Source organism: Entelurus aequoreus, linkage group LG20, assembly GCF_033978785.1.
Source record: "Entelurus aequoreus isolate RoL-2023_Sb linkage group LG20, RoL_Eaeq_v1.1, whole genome shotgun sequence".
In the NCBI taxonomy this organism is placed as follows: domain Eukaryota; kingdom Metazoa; phylum Chordata; class Actinopteri; order Syngnathiformes; family Syngnathidae; genus Entelurus; species Entelurus aequoreus.
Window position 1 is genome coordinate 11,641,175 of NC_084750.1, and position 15,000 is coordinate 11,656,174.

Genomic DNA, 15,000 nt, shown 5'->3' on the forward strand with positions numbered 1-15,000 from the left:
GTTAAATAAGGTACAATTGGTGCTTATTTTGTTTCTTTTCTTTATCTTATTCACCACAAATATTTGTTTTACTTGTAGAGACAAGAAATGGGCAATTAGGGCGCTTAAAGCCTTGTAAATGTAATTTGAAGTATATTAATATAGAGAGTGGATTTTGCTTTATTAAAAGGCAAAGTAAAACATTTAATTCATGTATAAAAATAGTATTTCTGTTAAAAGTGTTTATGTTAAAAACTACAGTAATATTGGTTTAAAATGCTTGATTTCATATGAATTAATAGAGAAGTGTCAAGTTAAACTTGTTGTAGAAATTCATGTCTAAAGTCTGTATAAAATAATTTAGGCTAAAACTTAAGGTAAACCACGTTGCTTTAAAAGTAGATGGTTCTAACATGTGAACTATATTTCTGTTTATTTAATGCCTAATTTACCTTATTAATCTAAGTTAATTAAGTTAAGTGAAATGCTGGTTAATGTGTATTAATTAATGTTAAAAATGTACTTACCTTTATAAAATACCTGAGTTAATGTACTTACTTTGTTTGTTGCAAAATGCTGTATTTTATTTAAAAGCTTTTATTCTTGTGTGTTTAAAGGTTTTTCACCTTCCAAGATTCCAGTTAATAAACTGAAATACGAGTGAAATCCTGAGCCTCATCGAGTCCTTCCTTTTCAAGTGTGGGAAGCCATGTCGTTATAAATACACCTGACAGTGAAAAACCGCCTGTGACCAGCAAAAGACTCCACTTGCGGCCACCACCGAGAGGGAGGACACTCCACCTGGGGCCTGGAGGACAAAGACTGCTGTCTGTCAGCCAAAGAGAGCAAGATGGCTGATCCAAAGCCAACAGATGAACTGAAAGTGGAGAGGGCCACAGCTAAGAGACAGTTCTCCCGCCTTGCCAACAACATTACGAGAACCTACATAGAGATGTCTAAGGAGGAGTTACAGGAGAACTTCAAGAAGCTGATGCTAGAGAGCTCTCGTGTCTTCGAGGCAAACGAAGAAGTGGAAGCCGCTTACATGGCAGACGCTGAGGAGCTGAGCGACCCCCAGAAAGCCGACATAGCAAAGACGGAGAAAGAATGTGAGCAGAAGACGAAAGAAGTCAAACTCCTAATCCGAGAGACGCTCTGGACCACATATGGAGAAAAGGAACTTTCCCTGGCTCTACAAGTTGCAGAGGCCGAATTCAGGAACGTCTCCTTCCAGCCAGACACAACTCTGGAGGCTTGTGAGTTCATGCTGACCCACCTACAGAAGTTGGTGGACAAGGCAAAGGAAGCGCACCAGAACTGGAACCACTGGGCTCCGCTTGCCGAGAAAAAGGACTTTGATTACCGTTTAAGAGAGCTCGAGGTGGTCCTTCCCAAGCTGGTGTCACAGAAGGCCCCCCTCATCCAAGCAGCAAGTATAAAGAAAGACGCTGGACCCCAGCCCATCTCAGCCCGCAGCTCAGCTCCAGTGGCAGCGATAAAGCTAAAGGCCACAGCCTTACCAAAGTTTGCCGGCAACCAGCGAAACTACTACAGATGGAGGAAGGAATGGGAGGCTCTGCAGAAGCAAGGTGAACCAACCGGATCTTCAGAGGTTAAGAAATTCCAACTACTGGATAGCCTTGATGAAAAGGTGGCCAGGGAACTACGTCTGTCAACGTACAGCTCAGCAGATGAGGTCTTCAGAGTCCTGGAAAACCGGTTTGGGAACCAAGCCAGCATTGCTCTTGAGATCATAGAAGAGCTACAAGCAAGACCATCAGCCAGGAGCGGCCATCCAAGGAAAATCGTAGAGCTCATCCAAACTGTGGAAAAGGCCCTTTATGATCTAAACGAACTGGATAATGCAGACGCCTTAAAGAACCCACTGGTGATTAGATCCATCGAGAGCAAACTCCCAGAAACTCTGAAGAAAGACTGGCTCACCTATGCTGCTGACAGAGGAAACACTGTTAACCCCCAGAACCGCTTCGACAAGCTCATCACATTCCTAAGGTCCCAAGAATCTATATATGAGCAACTAGATCAACTGAGCAACGTCTTTGAACCCGCCAAGGAGCAGACTAAGCTCATCAAGTATGCCAGAACAAAGTCAGCCAAGTCCAGCAGTGAAACAGCAGGCTGCATCATTTGTGGTGACCCAAAGCACAGAAGAAGACTCTATTTCTGCAGAAGGTTTAGGATCAACCTAAAGCCATCGGAGAAGAGGGATGCAGCACAACAGCTCGGTGCCTGCAAGAGATGTCTCGAGGTCCACAGCAGCGACCCCTGCAGAAACACCACGTATCTGTGCGGGAACCCAGAGTGCAAAGACCAACACCATTACCTTCTCTGTCCAGTTGCCAGACCCCGGTCCCAAAGAACACCTAAATCCAGTCCAGTGAGAGCTGAGGGGAAAAGATACACCGAAGCTCAAAAAGACTTCCTATCCAGGCTTACCCCTGAGCTGGCGCAGCAGTGTCGAGACACCTTCTGCAACGTCACATCCAGAGCATACAACACCACAGCAGTTGAAAGAGGTCTTCTAGAGGAAAATGGCTTGCATGAGTATCCAGTGATCCTGATGCTCTTTGATGTCACTGCCAACGATGGACAGAGAATTGGGACCCTCATCGACCTGGCATCAGACACGAACTATATAACACATAGAGCCGCCAGCAAGTTGAACCTGAGAGGTGAAGATGTGACACTGGTGGTTTACGGCGTTGGAGGGATGAAGGTGTCTGTTGCAACTAAGCGCTACCTCCTCAAGATTCGGGTCAACACTCCGAGAGGGACCCTCAGGTCACATCAACTAATCTGCTATGGCCTTGATAAGATTGCAGAGTTTCACAGACATGTTCCAGCTATTAAGCTACAGAAAATCTTCCCAGATGTTCCCCTAAGAGACCTTGCTAGACCCAAAGAGGTGCAACTCCTGATCAGCCACAAGGAAGGCCAGCTAGTACCCCAGAAGGTTCGTTCTGTTGGCAACCTTGTGCTCTGGGACGGCCCCCTCGGCAAGACGATCGGAGGCACACACCCGGACCTCTTTGAAGAAGTCACCTTAATGGCCCACACATCAAAGACACACTTCGCAAGATCCATGAGAACTGCAGCAGTCAAATACAGTGAACTCATCTGTAGAGATCCAATCTCCTGCCAGTCTCCCGACAAGCCCCACACCCAGTCCAATACAGCCACTAGCAGCAGAGACTTTCTGAAGTGGTGGAAGTGGGAAAGTATTGGAGCTGCTTGTGAGCCAAGATGTGGAGGATGTCGCTGTGGGAATTGCCAACCCGGGGGAAAAGAAATGACACTGGCTGAAGAAAGAGAGATGGAGATAGTGAAGAACGGGTTGATGTATGTGAATGGAGACCATCACAGCCCTGATCCCCACTGGCATGCCAAGTATCCCTGGACAGAAGATCCAGCATCTCTACCCAACAACAGGAGAGCGGTTGAAGCCACATTCCTCAGGACAGAGAAGCAGCTGGCAAAGGAACCGGAGTTGAAGACAGCCTACATGTCACAAGTCCATGAAATGCTTCATCGCAAAGCTGCAGTGAAGCTATCCAAAGAGGTTCTGCAGAGTTGGACTGGGCCAGTGTGGTACATAAGTCACCTGATTGCACCAAATCCACATTCAGTCTCCACCCCAGTGAGGCTAGTATGGAACAGCAGCCAGAAGTACAGAGGCCTGAGTTTGAACGACATACTAATCAAAGGTCCTGACGTCCTGAACCCAATCAGAGCTGTCCTACTGAGGTTCCGAGCTGGTGTCTTTGCTGCCCTCGGTGACATCCGCAAGATGTACAACTCTGTCTGGTTGGAAGAGAGAGAGGTCCACCTGCACAGGTTCCTGTGGCGTGACACTGAAAAGGCTGAAATAGAAGACTTCGCCATAACAAGGGTCAACATGGGAGACAAACCTGCTGGTTGCATAGCCCAAGTCGCCATGAGAGAGACCGCCAACTTGCCTTCATTCAAACACTTCAAAGAAGAGAAACGTGTGATAGAGGAAGATGCATATGTGGATGATATCCTGACCTCTCACAACAACCTCCAGCACCTCAAACTCCTCACATCCAACATCGAACAGATCCTTAAAGCTGGAGGATTCATCATGAAGCCCTGGGTCTACTCCGATCAAAGTGGGAGGAAAGGGCCGAGAGGTGAGAAGATGGAGTCAAAGACCATGATCCTGCCAAACCAGCTCACTGAAGAGGATAACAAAGCCCTCGGCCTTGGTTACACCATTGAGGATGACACACTACATGTCATGGTTGCAGTGAACTTCTCCAAGAAGAAGAGGAAAATGCGCCTTGGTCAGGACTTACTGAGAGATGAAGTAAGAAGACAAACCCCAGATCCATTCACCAGAAGAGAACTGTTGAGCCAAGTCTCTGGTCTCTATGATCCACTCGGCCTCGTGGCTCCTGCAAAGCAGAAGGGAGCCATCCTCATCCGAAGAGCTTTTCAAGAAGCAAAAGTCATGTACTGCATAGAAGACACCTGGGATGCCGCCTTGTCCAAAGGACTCAGAGAAGATGCCATAAAGCTCCTAGAAGACTATGCAGAGCTGAGCCAACTCAGATTCACCAGACCCCTGACACCACCAAATCCACGTGCAAAACCAAGTGGCATCACCTTCTCTGATGGCAGTGAGCACGCATATGGCGCTGTGCTGTACCTACGCTGGAGCTGCAGCCATGGTGTTGTTGTGAGGCTAGTTGAATCTAAGGCCAAGCTGACCCCTCTCGACCACAAGGGTGACCCTGTGAAGGCGGAGATGTGTGGAGCAGTCTTTGCCGCCCGGTTGAAGAACTACTTCCAGAGACACTGCCGAATCGATGTTGAGAAGTGGTACCATCTCGTCGACAGTCAGACCGTCCTAGGCGCAATCCAGCGGGAGAGTTATGGTTACCAGACCTTCTTTGCCAACCGAGTCGGCGAGATCCAAAGCAGCACAAATGTCCAAGACTGGTGGTGGATTCCAGGGCCCGAGAACATTGCAGATATCATAACCAGAGGGGCCAGTCCAAATGACTTAACTGAGGAATCCGAGTGGCAGTCAGGTCCAAAGTTCCTTCGACTTCCTGAAAGTGAGTGGCCGAAGAAATCAGCCAAAGACGTCGCCGCACAAGCAAGAGACAATATCACAAAAATACAGAAGAAAACATTTGTCGCCGTACTCACCCGAAGTCAACAGAAAGCACAGGACCCAAAAAGAGTCCAAGAAACAGAGTCCAGATTCAGAAGACCACCTGCAGCAGCAGCAGTCCAAAAGCTACTGGACGAAAGGCGCTTCAGCAATCTAAGACGGCTGGTCGGGACAATAGTATGGACTTGGAGAGCAGTAAAGAAATTCCTGTGCCCCGGCGATAAAGAAAAGTGGGAGGCAGTACCTTCATCTGGTGTCATCACTGTGAACGAAAGAGAAGATGTGTTCAGAGACCTATGCTTGGCAGCACAGGAGGGCGTACACTTTCCAAACACAACAACAGACAGACTGGTTGTTTACAAGGACCAAACAAGCGGACTCCTGATGTGTGGTGGCAGGATCCAGACCTTCAGAGAAGACCACAGAGCTGTTCCCCTGCTACCGTTCCAGGCCTGGATCTCCACCCTCCTAGCCCGGGAAGCACACAGTGAGGGACATGAAGGAGTGGCAGGAACTACACTGCGGATGCGAAAGAAAGCATGGGTCATCAAAGGAAGAATTATTGCCCAAAAAGTTGTTGACAAGTGTGTCGTGTGCAAGAAAGCAAAAGCAAAGACCTGCCAGCAAATAATGGGAAACTTGCCTGAGGAGAGATCGAATCCGGCTGCACCATTTCAATTCACATCTGTCGACCTGTTCGGACCGTACCAAGTGAAGGATGATGTCAAGAGGAGGGTGAGCATGAAAGTATGGGGCGTGCTCTTCTGCTGCATGTCCAGCCGAGCCATCCATGTCGAACTGGCAAACACGCTAACAACGGAGAGCTTTCTACTTGCTTACCAGAGGTTCACTTCTGTCCGAGGCCATCCTCAGAAGATCTGGTCCGATCCAGGTACGAACTTTATTGGAGCAAAACCTGTCCTTGAAGAGATGTACAGTTACCTGAGACGACAAAACAAAGGATCACTAGAAGAATATGCTGCCAGGAATGGGACCGACTGGATGTGGAGAATCCTTCCAGCCGATTCACCTCACCGAAACGGTGCCGCCGAAGCTGCTGTCAAGATCACCAAAAGAGCTCTACAAAGCCTTGGTAGAGGAGAAGGCCTTGCCTTCAGTGAATTCCTGACTGTACTCAAGCTGGCCGCCAACCTTGCCAACGAAAGGCCTATCGACGCTAGAGTCCAGTGCCGTGAGGACGGCATCCAATACATCACTCCAAACACCCTGTTGCTTGGTCGAGCCACACAAAGTGGAGATTTCAAAACATTCGACTACACAACTTACCCCTTCAAAAGGCTGCAAGAGATTCAAATGCAAGTCAGCTACTTTTGGAAGTCCTGGAGCCAACTCGCAGGTCCAAACCTGTTCATCCGCAGTAAATGGCATACTGCTGAAAGAAATGCTGCCATTGGAGACATAGTGTGGCTCTGCGACCAAAATGCACTGAGGGGTCAGTTCAAGCTAGCAAGAGTTGTCAGTGTGAACGCAGATCCCAAAGGCATTGTCCGAGATGTCCACGTGAAAGTCTCTCCAAGTGGGTGCGTTCAGGTGAAGACTCCAAACCCTGTCGTTAAAGAGTCCAGGTCTAAGGAGAAGGACTTCCAGGGCACCATACTGCATCGAGACGTCCGACGCCTTGTCGTCCTCATCCCGGCGGAGGATCAGGTCAGGGGAGACCAGCTCGCCTGAGAGGTGCGATCTTTCCAGGTTACACTGCAAAGATCGAGTGGGAGGTGTTGCGGCGATCTGCCTGGAGGTGCGGCTGAAGGTGTGTGTGTGACAGCGGCTGTGCTGCTGCATGCGCGTCACAGCAGAAGCGCTGCATGCGTGTCACAGCAGAAGCGCTGCATGCGTGTCACAGCAGAAGCGCTGCATGCGCGTCACAGCAGAAGCGCTGCTCCGCGGCGCGCCTCACCAGGTGCGCTCTCCAGCAGGTGAGCGCAATCAGCCTGATGAGCGGCGCAGACAGGACAAAGCAAACAAATGCACCCGTTTCATTCAGTGTGCAGGACGGAGCTGAGAGCAGCAGAGACAGAGACGATCACTAAAACCACGAAAGCACTTCACAAACGCATGGGAAAAAGGACTCAAACCAAACGGACTACCGGTGAGCTCACCTCTTTCCACTGGACTGTTTAATCATGATCCGACTGTTGAAGTTTATGCGCTGTGATTGATGGCAGAGCTCAACTTCAGAAGAATGTTTATTTAGATAATTGAACTGTTAAATAAGGTACAATTGGTGCTTATTTTGTTTCTTTTCTTTATCTTATTCACCACAAATATTTGTTTTACTTGTAGAGACAAGAAATGGGCAATTAGGGCGCTTAAAGCCTTGTAAATGTAATTTGAAGTATATTAATATAGAGAGTGGATTTTGCTTTATTAAAAGGCAAAGTAAAACATTTAATTCATGTATAAAAATAGTATTTCTGTTAAAAGTGTCTATGTTAAAAACTACAGTAATATTGGTTTAAAATGCTTGATTTCATATGAATTAATAGAGAAGTGTCAAGTTAAACTTGTTGTAGAAATTCATGTCTAAAGTCTGTATAAAATAATTTAGGCTAAAACTTAAGGTAAACCACGTTGCTTTAAAAGTAGATGGTTCTAACATGTGAACTATATTTCTGTTTATTTAATGCCTAATTTACCTTATTAATCTAAGTTAATTAAGTTAAGTGAAATGCTGGTTAATGTGTATTAATTAATGTTAAAAATGTACTTACCTTTATAAAATACCTGAGTTAATGTACTTACTTTGTTTGTTGCAAAATGCTGTATTTTATTTAAAAGCTTTTATTCTTGTGTGTTTAAAGGTTTTTCACCTTCCAAGATTCCAGTTAATAAACTGAAATACGAGTGAAATCCTGAGCCTCATCGAGTCCTTCCTTTTCAAGTGTGGGAAGCCATGTCGTTATAAATACACCTGACACATATATATATATATTTATTAAAAAAAAAATATATATATATATATATTAAAAAAAAAAAATATATATATATATATATAAATCCTATGAAGAGCAGGGAAACCTGTGAAACAGGCTTGTAGGGATTAAACAGCCTGTGTTTTTTTCCCTATAGTATATATATATATATATATATATATTATATATATATATATATATATATATATATATATATATATATATATATATATATATATATATATATATATATATATATATATATATATATATATATATATATTATATATATATATATATATATATATATATATATATTAAAAGCTAAATACAGATATATATATTTAAAGACACAATTAGTTTTATAGGTGACTAAGTATATTATTATTAATTATGAGTTTAAATCTTTTTCTCATTCAATTCCGATTTTTTACTCTTTTTTTTCTTACATTTTCACAGTTTTATAGATAGATATGTTATCATTTGAAAATAAACAACTTTTAAAATTTTTAGCAGACACTTCAGGCAAATTTGCACAAAGTATCGGACCGGTATCCCTGATACCAGCCGGAATTTTGCATGGTCTCGGATCGGAAATAAAATCAGTGGTATCGCACATCATTACAGCCTGGGACAGAAAATCTGACAAGAGTGAACTTACCGGACTTTTCTGGTCTGAACGCCTTCACCACAGTTGTTGTTCAAGTCCGAGTGGCTGACTTTCCACACACTCCACGGCTCTGCCAGCCACACATGCTGCCCACAGTCACTGAGGCAAGGCACCACTTCATACACCTAAAGTCAGCAAACACCACATCTTCAGTACTACACTACAGAAGTGCGGGAACATTCAACACTTACTTGGGCCTGCAGTTGGAGTTCCCCCAAGGACGAGAGCATGAGTTGAAATAAGACCAGGGTCATTGACAAGATATTTGATGTTTGATATTTGATGTCCCACCTGGTTGACATGGTCCAGTTTAGGACACGGCCTCCCGCTGTTGTAGGGCTTTTCCCTCAGCCACTTGGAGCGCACTTTGACCCCACTGCCACACGACTTGCTGCACCTGGACCAGTTGGACCACTCGCTGAGTTTGCAGTCGGACGGACAAGGAATGATGCAAGCTTCTTCGATGTAACCTAAAAGTCACAATCTGTGTGTTTACCACTGCAAACCCTATCTATGTGTATTCATATACTGTATCTACACGTATTCATACATCTACACATATTTATACATCTACATGTATTCATACATCTACATGTATTCATATATCGACATGTATTCATATATCTACAAAAATTCATATATCTACACGTATTCATATATCTACACGTATTCATACATCTACACATATTCATATATCTACACAAATTCATATATCTACACATATTCATACATCTACATGTATTCATATATCTACACGTATTCATATATCTACACAAATTCATACATCTACACGTATTCATATATCTACACATATTCATATATCGACATGTATTCATATATCTACAAAAAATGCATACATCTACACGTATTCATATATCTACATGTATTCATATATCTACACAAATTCATATATCTACACAAATTCATACATCTACACGTATTCATATATCTACACATATTCATATATCGACATGTATTCATATATCTACAAAAATTAATATATCTACATGCATTCATACATCTACACGTATTCATATATCTACACGTATTCATACATCTACACGTATTCATATATCTACACAAATTCATATATCTACACGTATTCATACATCTACACGTATTCATATATCTACATGTATTCATATATCTACATGTATTCATACATCTACATGTATTCATATATCTGCATGTATTCATATATCTACACAAATTCATATATCTACACAAATTCATACATCTACACGTATTCATATACCTACACATATTCATATATCGACATGTATTCATATATCTACACAAATTCATATATCTACACAAATTCATACATCTACACGTATTCATATATCTACACGTATTCATACATCTACACGTATTCATATATCTACACAAATTCATATATCTACACATATTCATATATCTACATGTATTCATATATCTACATGTATTCATATATCTACATGTATTCATACATCTACATGTATTCATATATCTACACAAATTCATATATCTACACAAATTCATACATCTACATGTATTCATATATCTACACGTATTCATATATCTACACGTATTCATATATCTACACATATTCATATAGCTACATGTATTAATATATCTACACGTATTCATATATCTACACATATTCATATATCTACACATATTCATACATCTACACGTATTCATATATCTACACATATTCATATATCTACATGTATTCATATATCTACATGTATTCATAACCATGCTCCGTGCTCCTGTTTGTCCTTTTGTGTTCTTGATGTTGCCCTCTAGTTTTCATGTGGTTTTTTTTTGCTTTTTGGTTCAAACCCCGGTGGCACTTTCGTAATTTCTGGTGAAATTTCGGATTAGACTAAATCTGACCAATCTAACGCCGGAGACGAGATCGGACCAATCTAAGCCTGAGACGAGATCGGACCAATCTAAGCCTGAGACGAGATCGGACCAATCTAAGCCCGAGACGAGATCGGACCAATCTAAGCCCGAGACGAGATCGGACCAATCGAAGCCTGAGACGAGATCGAACCAATCGAAGCCTGAGACGAGATCGGACCAATCTAAGCCCGAGACGAGATCGGACCAATCCAAGCCCGAGACGAGATCGGACCAATCTAAGCCCGAGACGAGATCGGACCAATCTAAGCCTGAGACGAGATCGGACCAATCTAAGCCTGAGACGAGATCGGACCAATCTAAGCCTGAGACGAGATCGGACCAATCCAAGTCTGAGACGAGATCGGACCAATCCAAGTCTGAGACGAGATCGGACAAATCCAAGTCTGAGACGAGATCGGACCAATCCAAGTCTGAGACGAGATCGGACAAATCCAAGTCTTAGACAAGATCGGACCAATGAAAGTCGGAGACTACATCTGACCAATCAAAGTCGGAGACTACATCTGACCAATCAAAGTCAGAGACTACATCTGACCAATCAAAGTCTGGGACTAGATCTGACCAATTTAAGTTTGAGACTTTATCTGACCAATCTAAGACTGAGACATTATCTGACCAAACTAAGACTAGATCTGACCAATCTAAGTCAGACTAGACCTGACCATTCTAAGTCTGAGATGAGATCTGACCAATCTAAGTCTAAGACTAGATGTGACCAATCTAAGTCGGAAAATACATCTGACCAATATAAGTCGGAGACTACATCTCGGACCAATCCAAGTCTGAGACGAGATCGGACAAATCCAAACCGGAGATGAGATCGGACAAATCCAAGTCGGAGACAAGATCGGACCAATGAAAGTCGGAGACTACTCTGACCAATCAAAGTCGGAGACTACATCTGACCAATCAAAGTCAGGGACTACATCTGACCAATCAAAGTCGGAGACTACATCTGACCAATCAAAGTCTGGGACTACATCTGACCAATTTAAGTCTGGGACTAGATCTGACCAATTTAAGTTTGAGACTTTATCTGACCAATCTAAGACTGAGACATTATCTGACCAAACTAAGACTAGATCTGACCAATCTAAGTCAGACTAGACCTGACCAATCTAAGTCTGAGATGAGATCTGACCAATCTAAGTCTAAGACTAGATGTGACCAATCTAAGTCGGACAATACATCTGACCAATCAAAGTCGGAGACTACATCTGACCAATTTAAGTCTGGGACTAGTACTGACCAATCTATGTTTGAGATTTTATCTGACCAATCTAAGTCTAAGACTAGATGTGACCAATCTAAGTTGGAAAATACATCTGACCAATCAAAGTCGGAGACTACATCTGACCAATTTAAGTCTGCGACTAGTACTGACCAATCTATGTTTGAGACTTTATCTGACCAATCTAAGTCTGAGACTACCTCTGACCAATCTAAGTCTGAGACTAGCTCTGACCAATCTAAGTCTGAGACTAGATGTGACCAATCTAAATCTGAGACTAGATGTGACCAATCTAAGTCCAAGACTAGATCTGACCAATCTAAGTCTGGGAATAGATCTGACCAATCTAAGTCTTAGACTAGATCTGATCAATATAAGTCTGAAACTATATCTGACCAATCTAAGTCTGAAACTAGATGTGACCAATCTAAGTCTGAGACAAGACCTGACCAATCTAAGTCTTAGACAAGACCTCACCAATCTAAGTCTTAGACAAGACCTCACCAATCTAAGTCTTAGACTAGATCTGATCAATCTAAGTCTGAAACTAGATGTGACCAATCTAAGTCTTAAACTAGATGTGACCAATCTAAGTCTGAGACTAGATGTGACCAATCTGAGTCTGAGACAAGACCAGACCAATCTAAGTCTTAGACAAGACCTCACCAATCTAAGTCTTAGACAAGACCTGACCAATCTAAATCTTAGACAAGACCTGACTAATCCAAGTCTGAGACAAGACCTGACCAATCCAAGTCTGAGACAAGACCTGACCAATCCAAGTCTGAGACCAGACCTGACCAAATCTAAGTCTGAGACTAGACCTGACCAATCTAAGTCTGAGACTAGATCTGACCAATCTAAGTCTGAGACAAGACCTGAAAAATCTAAGTCTAAGACTAGATGTGACCAATCCAAGTCTAAGACTAGATCTGACCAATCTAAGTCTGGGAATAGATCTGACCAATCTAAGTCTTAGACTAGATCTGATCAATCTAAGTCTGAAACTAGATCTGACCAATCTAAGTCTAAAACTAGATGTGACCAATCTAAGTCTGAGACAAGACCAGACCAATCTAAGTCTTAGACAAGACCTCACCAATCTAAGTCTTAGACAAGACCTCACCAATCAAAGTCTTAGACGAGATCTGACCAATCTAAGTCTGAAACTAGATGTGACCAATCTAAGTCTGAGACTAGATGTGACCAATCTAAATCTGAGACAAGACCTGACAAATCTAAGTCTTATAGACAAGACCTCACCAATCTAAGTCTTAGACAAGACCTCACCAATCTAAGTTTTAGACAAGACCTGACCAATCTAAATCTTAGACAAGACCTGACCAATCCAAGTCTGAGACCAGACCTGACCAAATCTAAGTCTGAGACTAGACCTGACCAATCTAAGTCTGAGACTAGACCTGAAAAATCTCAGTCTAAGACTAGATGTGACCAATCTAAGTCTAAGACTAGATGTGACCAATCTAAGTCTAAGACTTGATGAGACCAATCTAAGTCTAAGACTTGATGTGACCAATCTAAGTCTAAGACTTGATGAGACCAATCTAAGTCTAAGACTTGATGTGACCAATCTAAGTCTAAGACTTGATGAGACCAATCTAAGTCTAAGACTTGATGTGACCAATCTAAGTCTAAGACTTGATGAGACCAATCTAAGTCTAAGACTTGATGTGACCAATCTAAGTCTAAGACTTGATGAGACCAATCTAAGTCTAAGACTTGATGAGACCAATCTAAGTCTAAGACTAGATGTGACCAATCTAAGTCTGAGACTAGACCTGAACAATCTAAGTCTAAGACTTGATGAGACCAATCTAAGTCTAAGACTAGATGTGACCAATCTAAGTCTAAGACTAGATGTGACCAATCTAAGTCTAAGACTTGATGTGACCAATCTAAGTCTAAGACTAGATGTGACCAATCTAAGTCTAAGACTTGATGAGACCAATCTAAGTCTAAGACTAGATGTGACCAATCTAAGTCTAAGACTAGATGTGACCAATCTAAGTCTAAGACTAGATGTGACCAATCTAAGTCTAAGACTAGATGTGACCAATCTAAGTCTAAGACTAGATGTGACCAATCTAAGTCTAAGACTAGATGTAACAATCTAAGTCTAAGACTAGATGAGACCAATCTAAGTCTAAGACTAGATGTGACCAATCTAAGTCTAAGACTTGATGAGACCAATCTAAGTCTAAGACTAGATGTGACCAATCTAAGTCTAAGACTAGATGTGACCAATCTAAGTCTAAGACTAGATGTGACCAATCTAAGTCTAAGACTAAATGTGACCAATCTAAGTCTAAGACTAGATGTGACCAATCTAAGTCTAAGACTTGATGAGACCAATCTAAGTCTAAGACTTGATGAGACCAATCTAAGTCTAAGACTAGATGTGACCAATCTAAGTCTAAGACTTGATGAGACCAATCTAAGTCTAAGACTAGATGTGACCAATCTAAGTCTAAGACTAGATGTGACCAATCTAAGCCTAAGACTAGATGTGACCAATCTAAGTCTAAGACTAGATGTGACCAATCTAAGTCTAAGACTAGATGTGACCAATCTAAGTCTAAGACTAGATGTGACCAATCTAAGTCTAAGACTAGATGTGACCAATCTAAGTCTAAGACTAGATGTGACCAATATAAGTCTAAGACTAGATGTGACCAATCTAAGTCTAAGACTAGATCTGACCAATCTAAGTCTAAGACTAGATGTGACCAATCTAAGTCTAAGACTAGATGTGACCAATCTAAGTCTAAGACTAGATGTGACCCAATCTAAGTCTAAGACTTGATGAGACCAATCTAAGTCTAAGACTAGATGTAACAATCTAAGTCTAAGACTAGATGTGACCAATCTAAGTCTAAGACTAGATGAGACCAATCTAAGTCTAAGACTAGATCTGACCAATCTAAGTCTAAGACTTGATGAGACCAATCTAAGCCTGTGAGCATGAAGTGATGAAGTCTACTCGGCTGAGAGACCAAACATCTTCAATAAAAAACCAAACAGTCCAGTTCCGATCAACTAAAAGTCCTGAGAATACTTGAGTAGTTTTATCACTGAAGATTGACTCTTAGGT

General features: G+C 42.3%; 1 protein-coding gene across 1 annotated transcript in view; it reads right to left on the reverse strand.

Moving 5' to 3' along the window:
* The window catches only part of thsd7aa (thrombospondin, type I, domain containing 7Aa), a 256,727-nt gene that overhangs the window by 50,277 nt on the left and 191,450 nt on the right, over positions 1-15,000 (reverse strand). The window contains exons 15-17 of the mRNA XM_062029375.1: positions 9,035-9,213; positions 8,935-8,940; positions 8,735-8,868 (exon numbers count right to left, since the gene is read on the reverse strand). Coding sequence (XP_061885359.1) covers positions 8,735-8,868; positions 8,935-8,940; positions 9,035-9,213 — 319 coding nt within the window. The remainder of the gene's footprint in view (positions 1-8,734; positions 8,869-8,934; positions 8,941-9,034; positions 9,214-15,000) is intronic.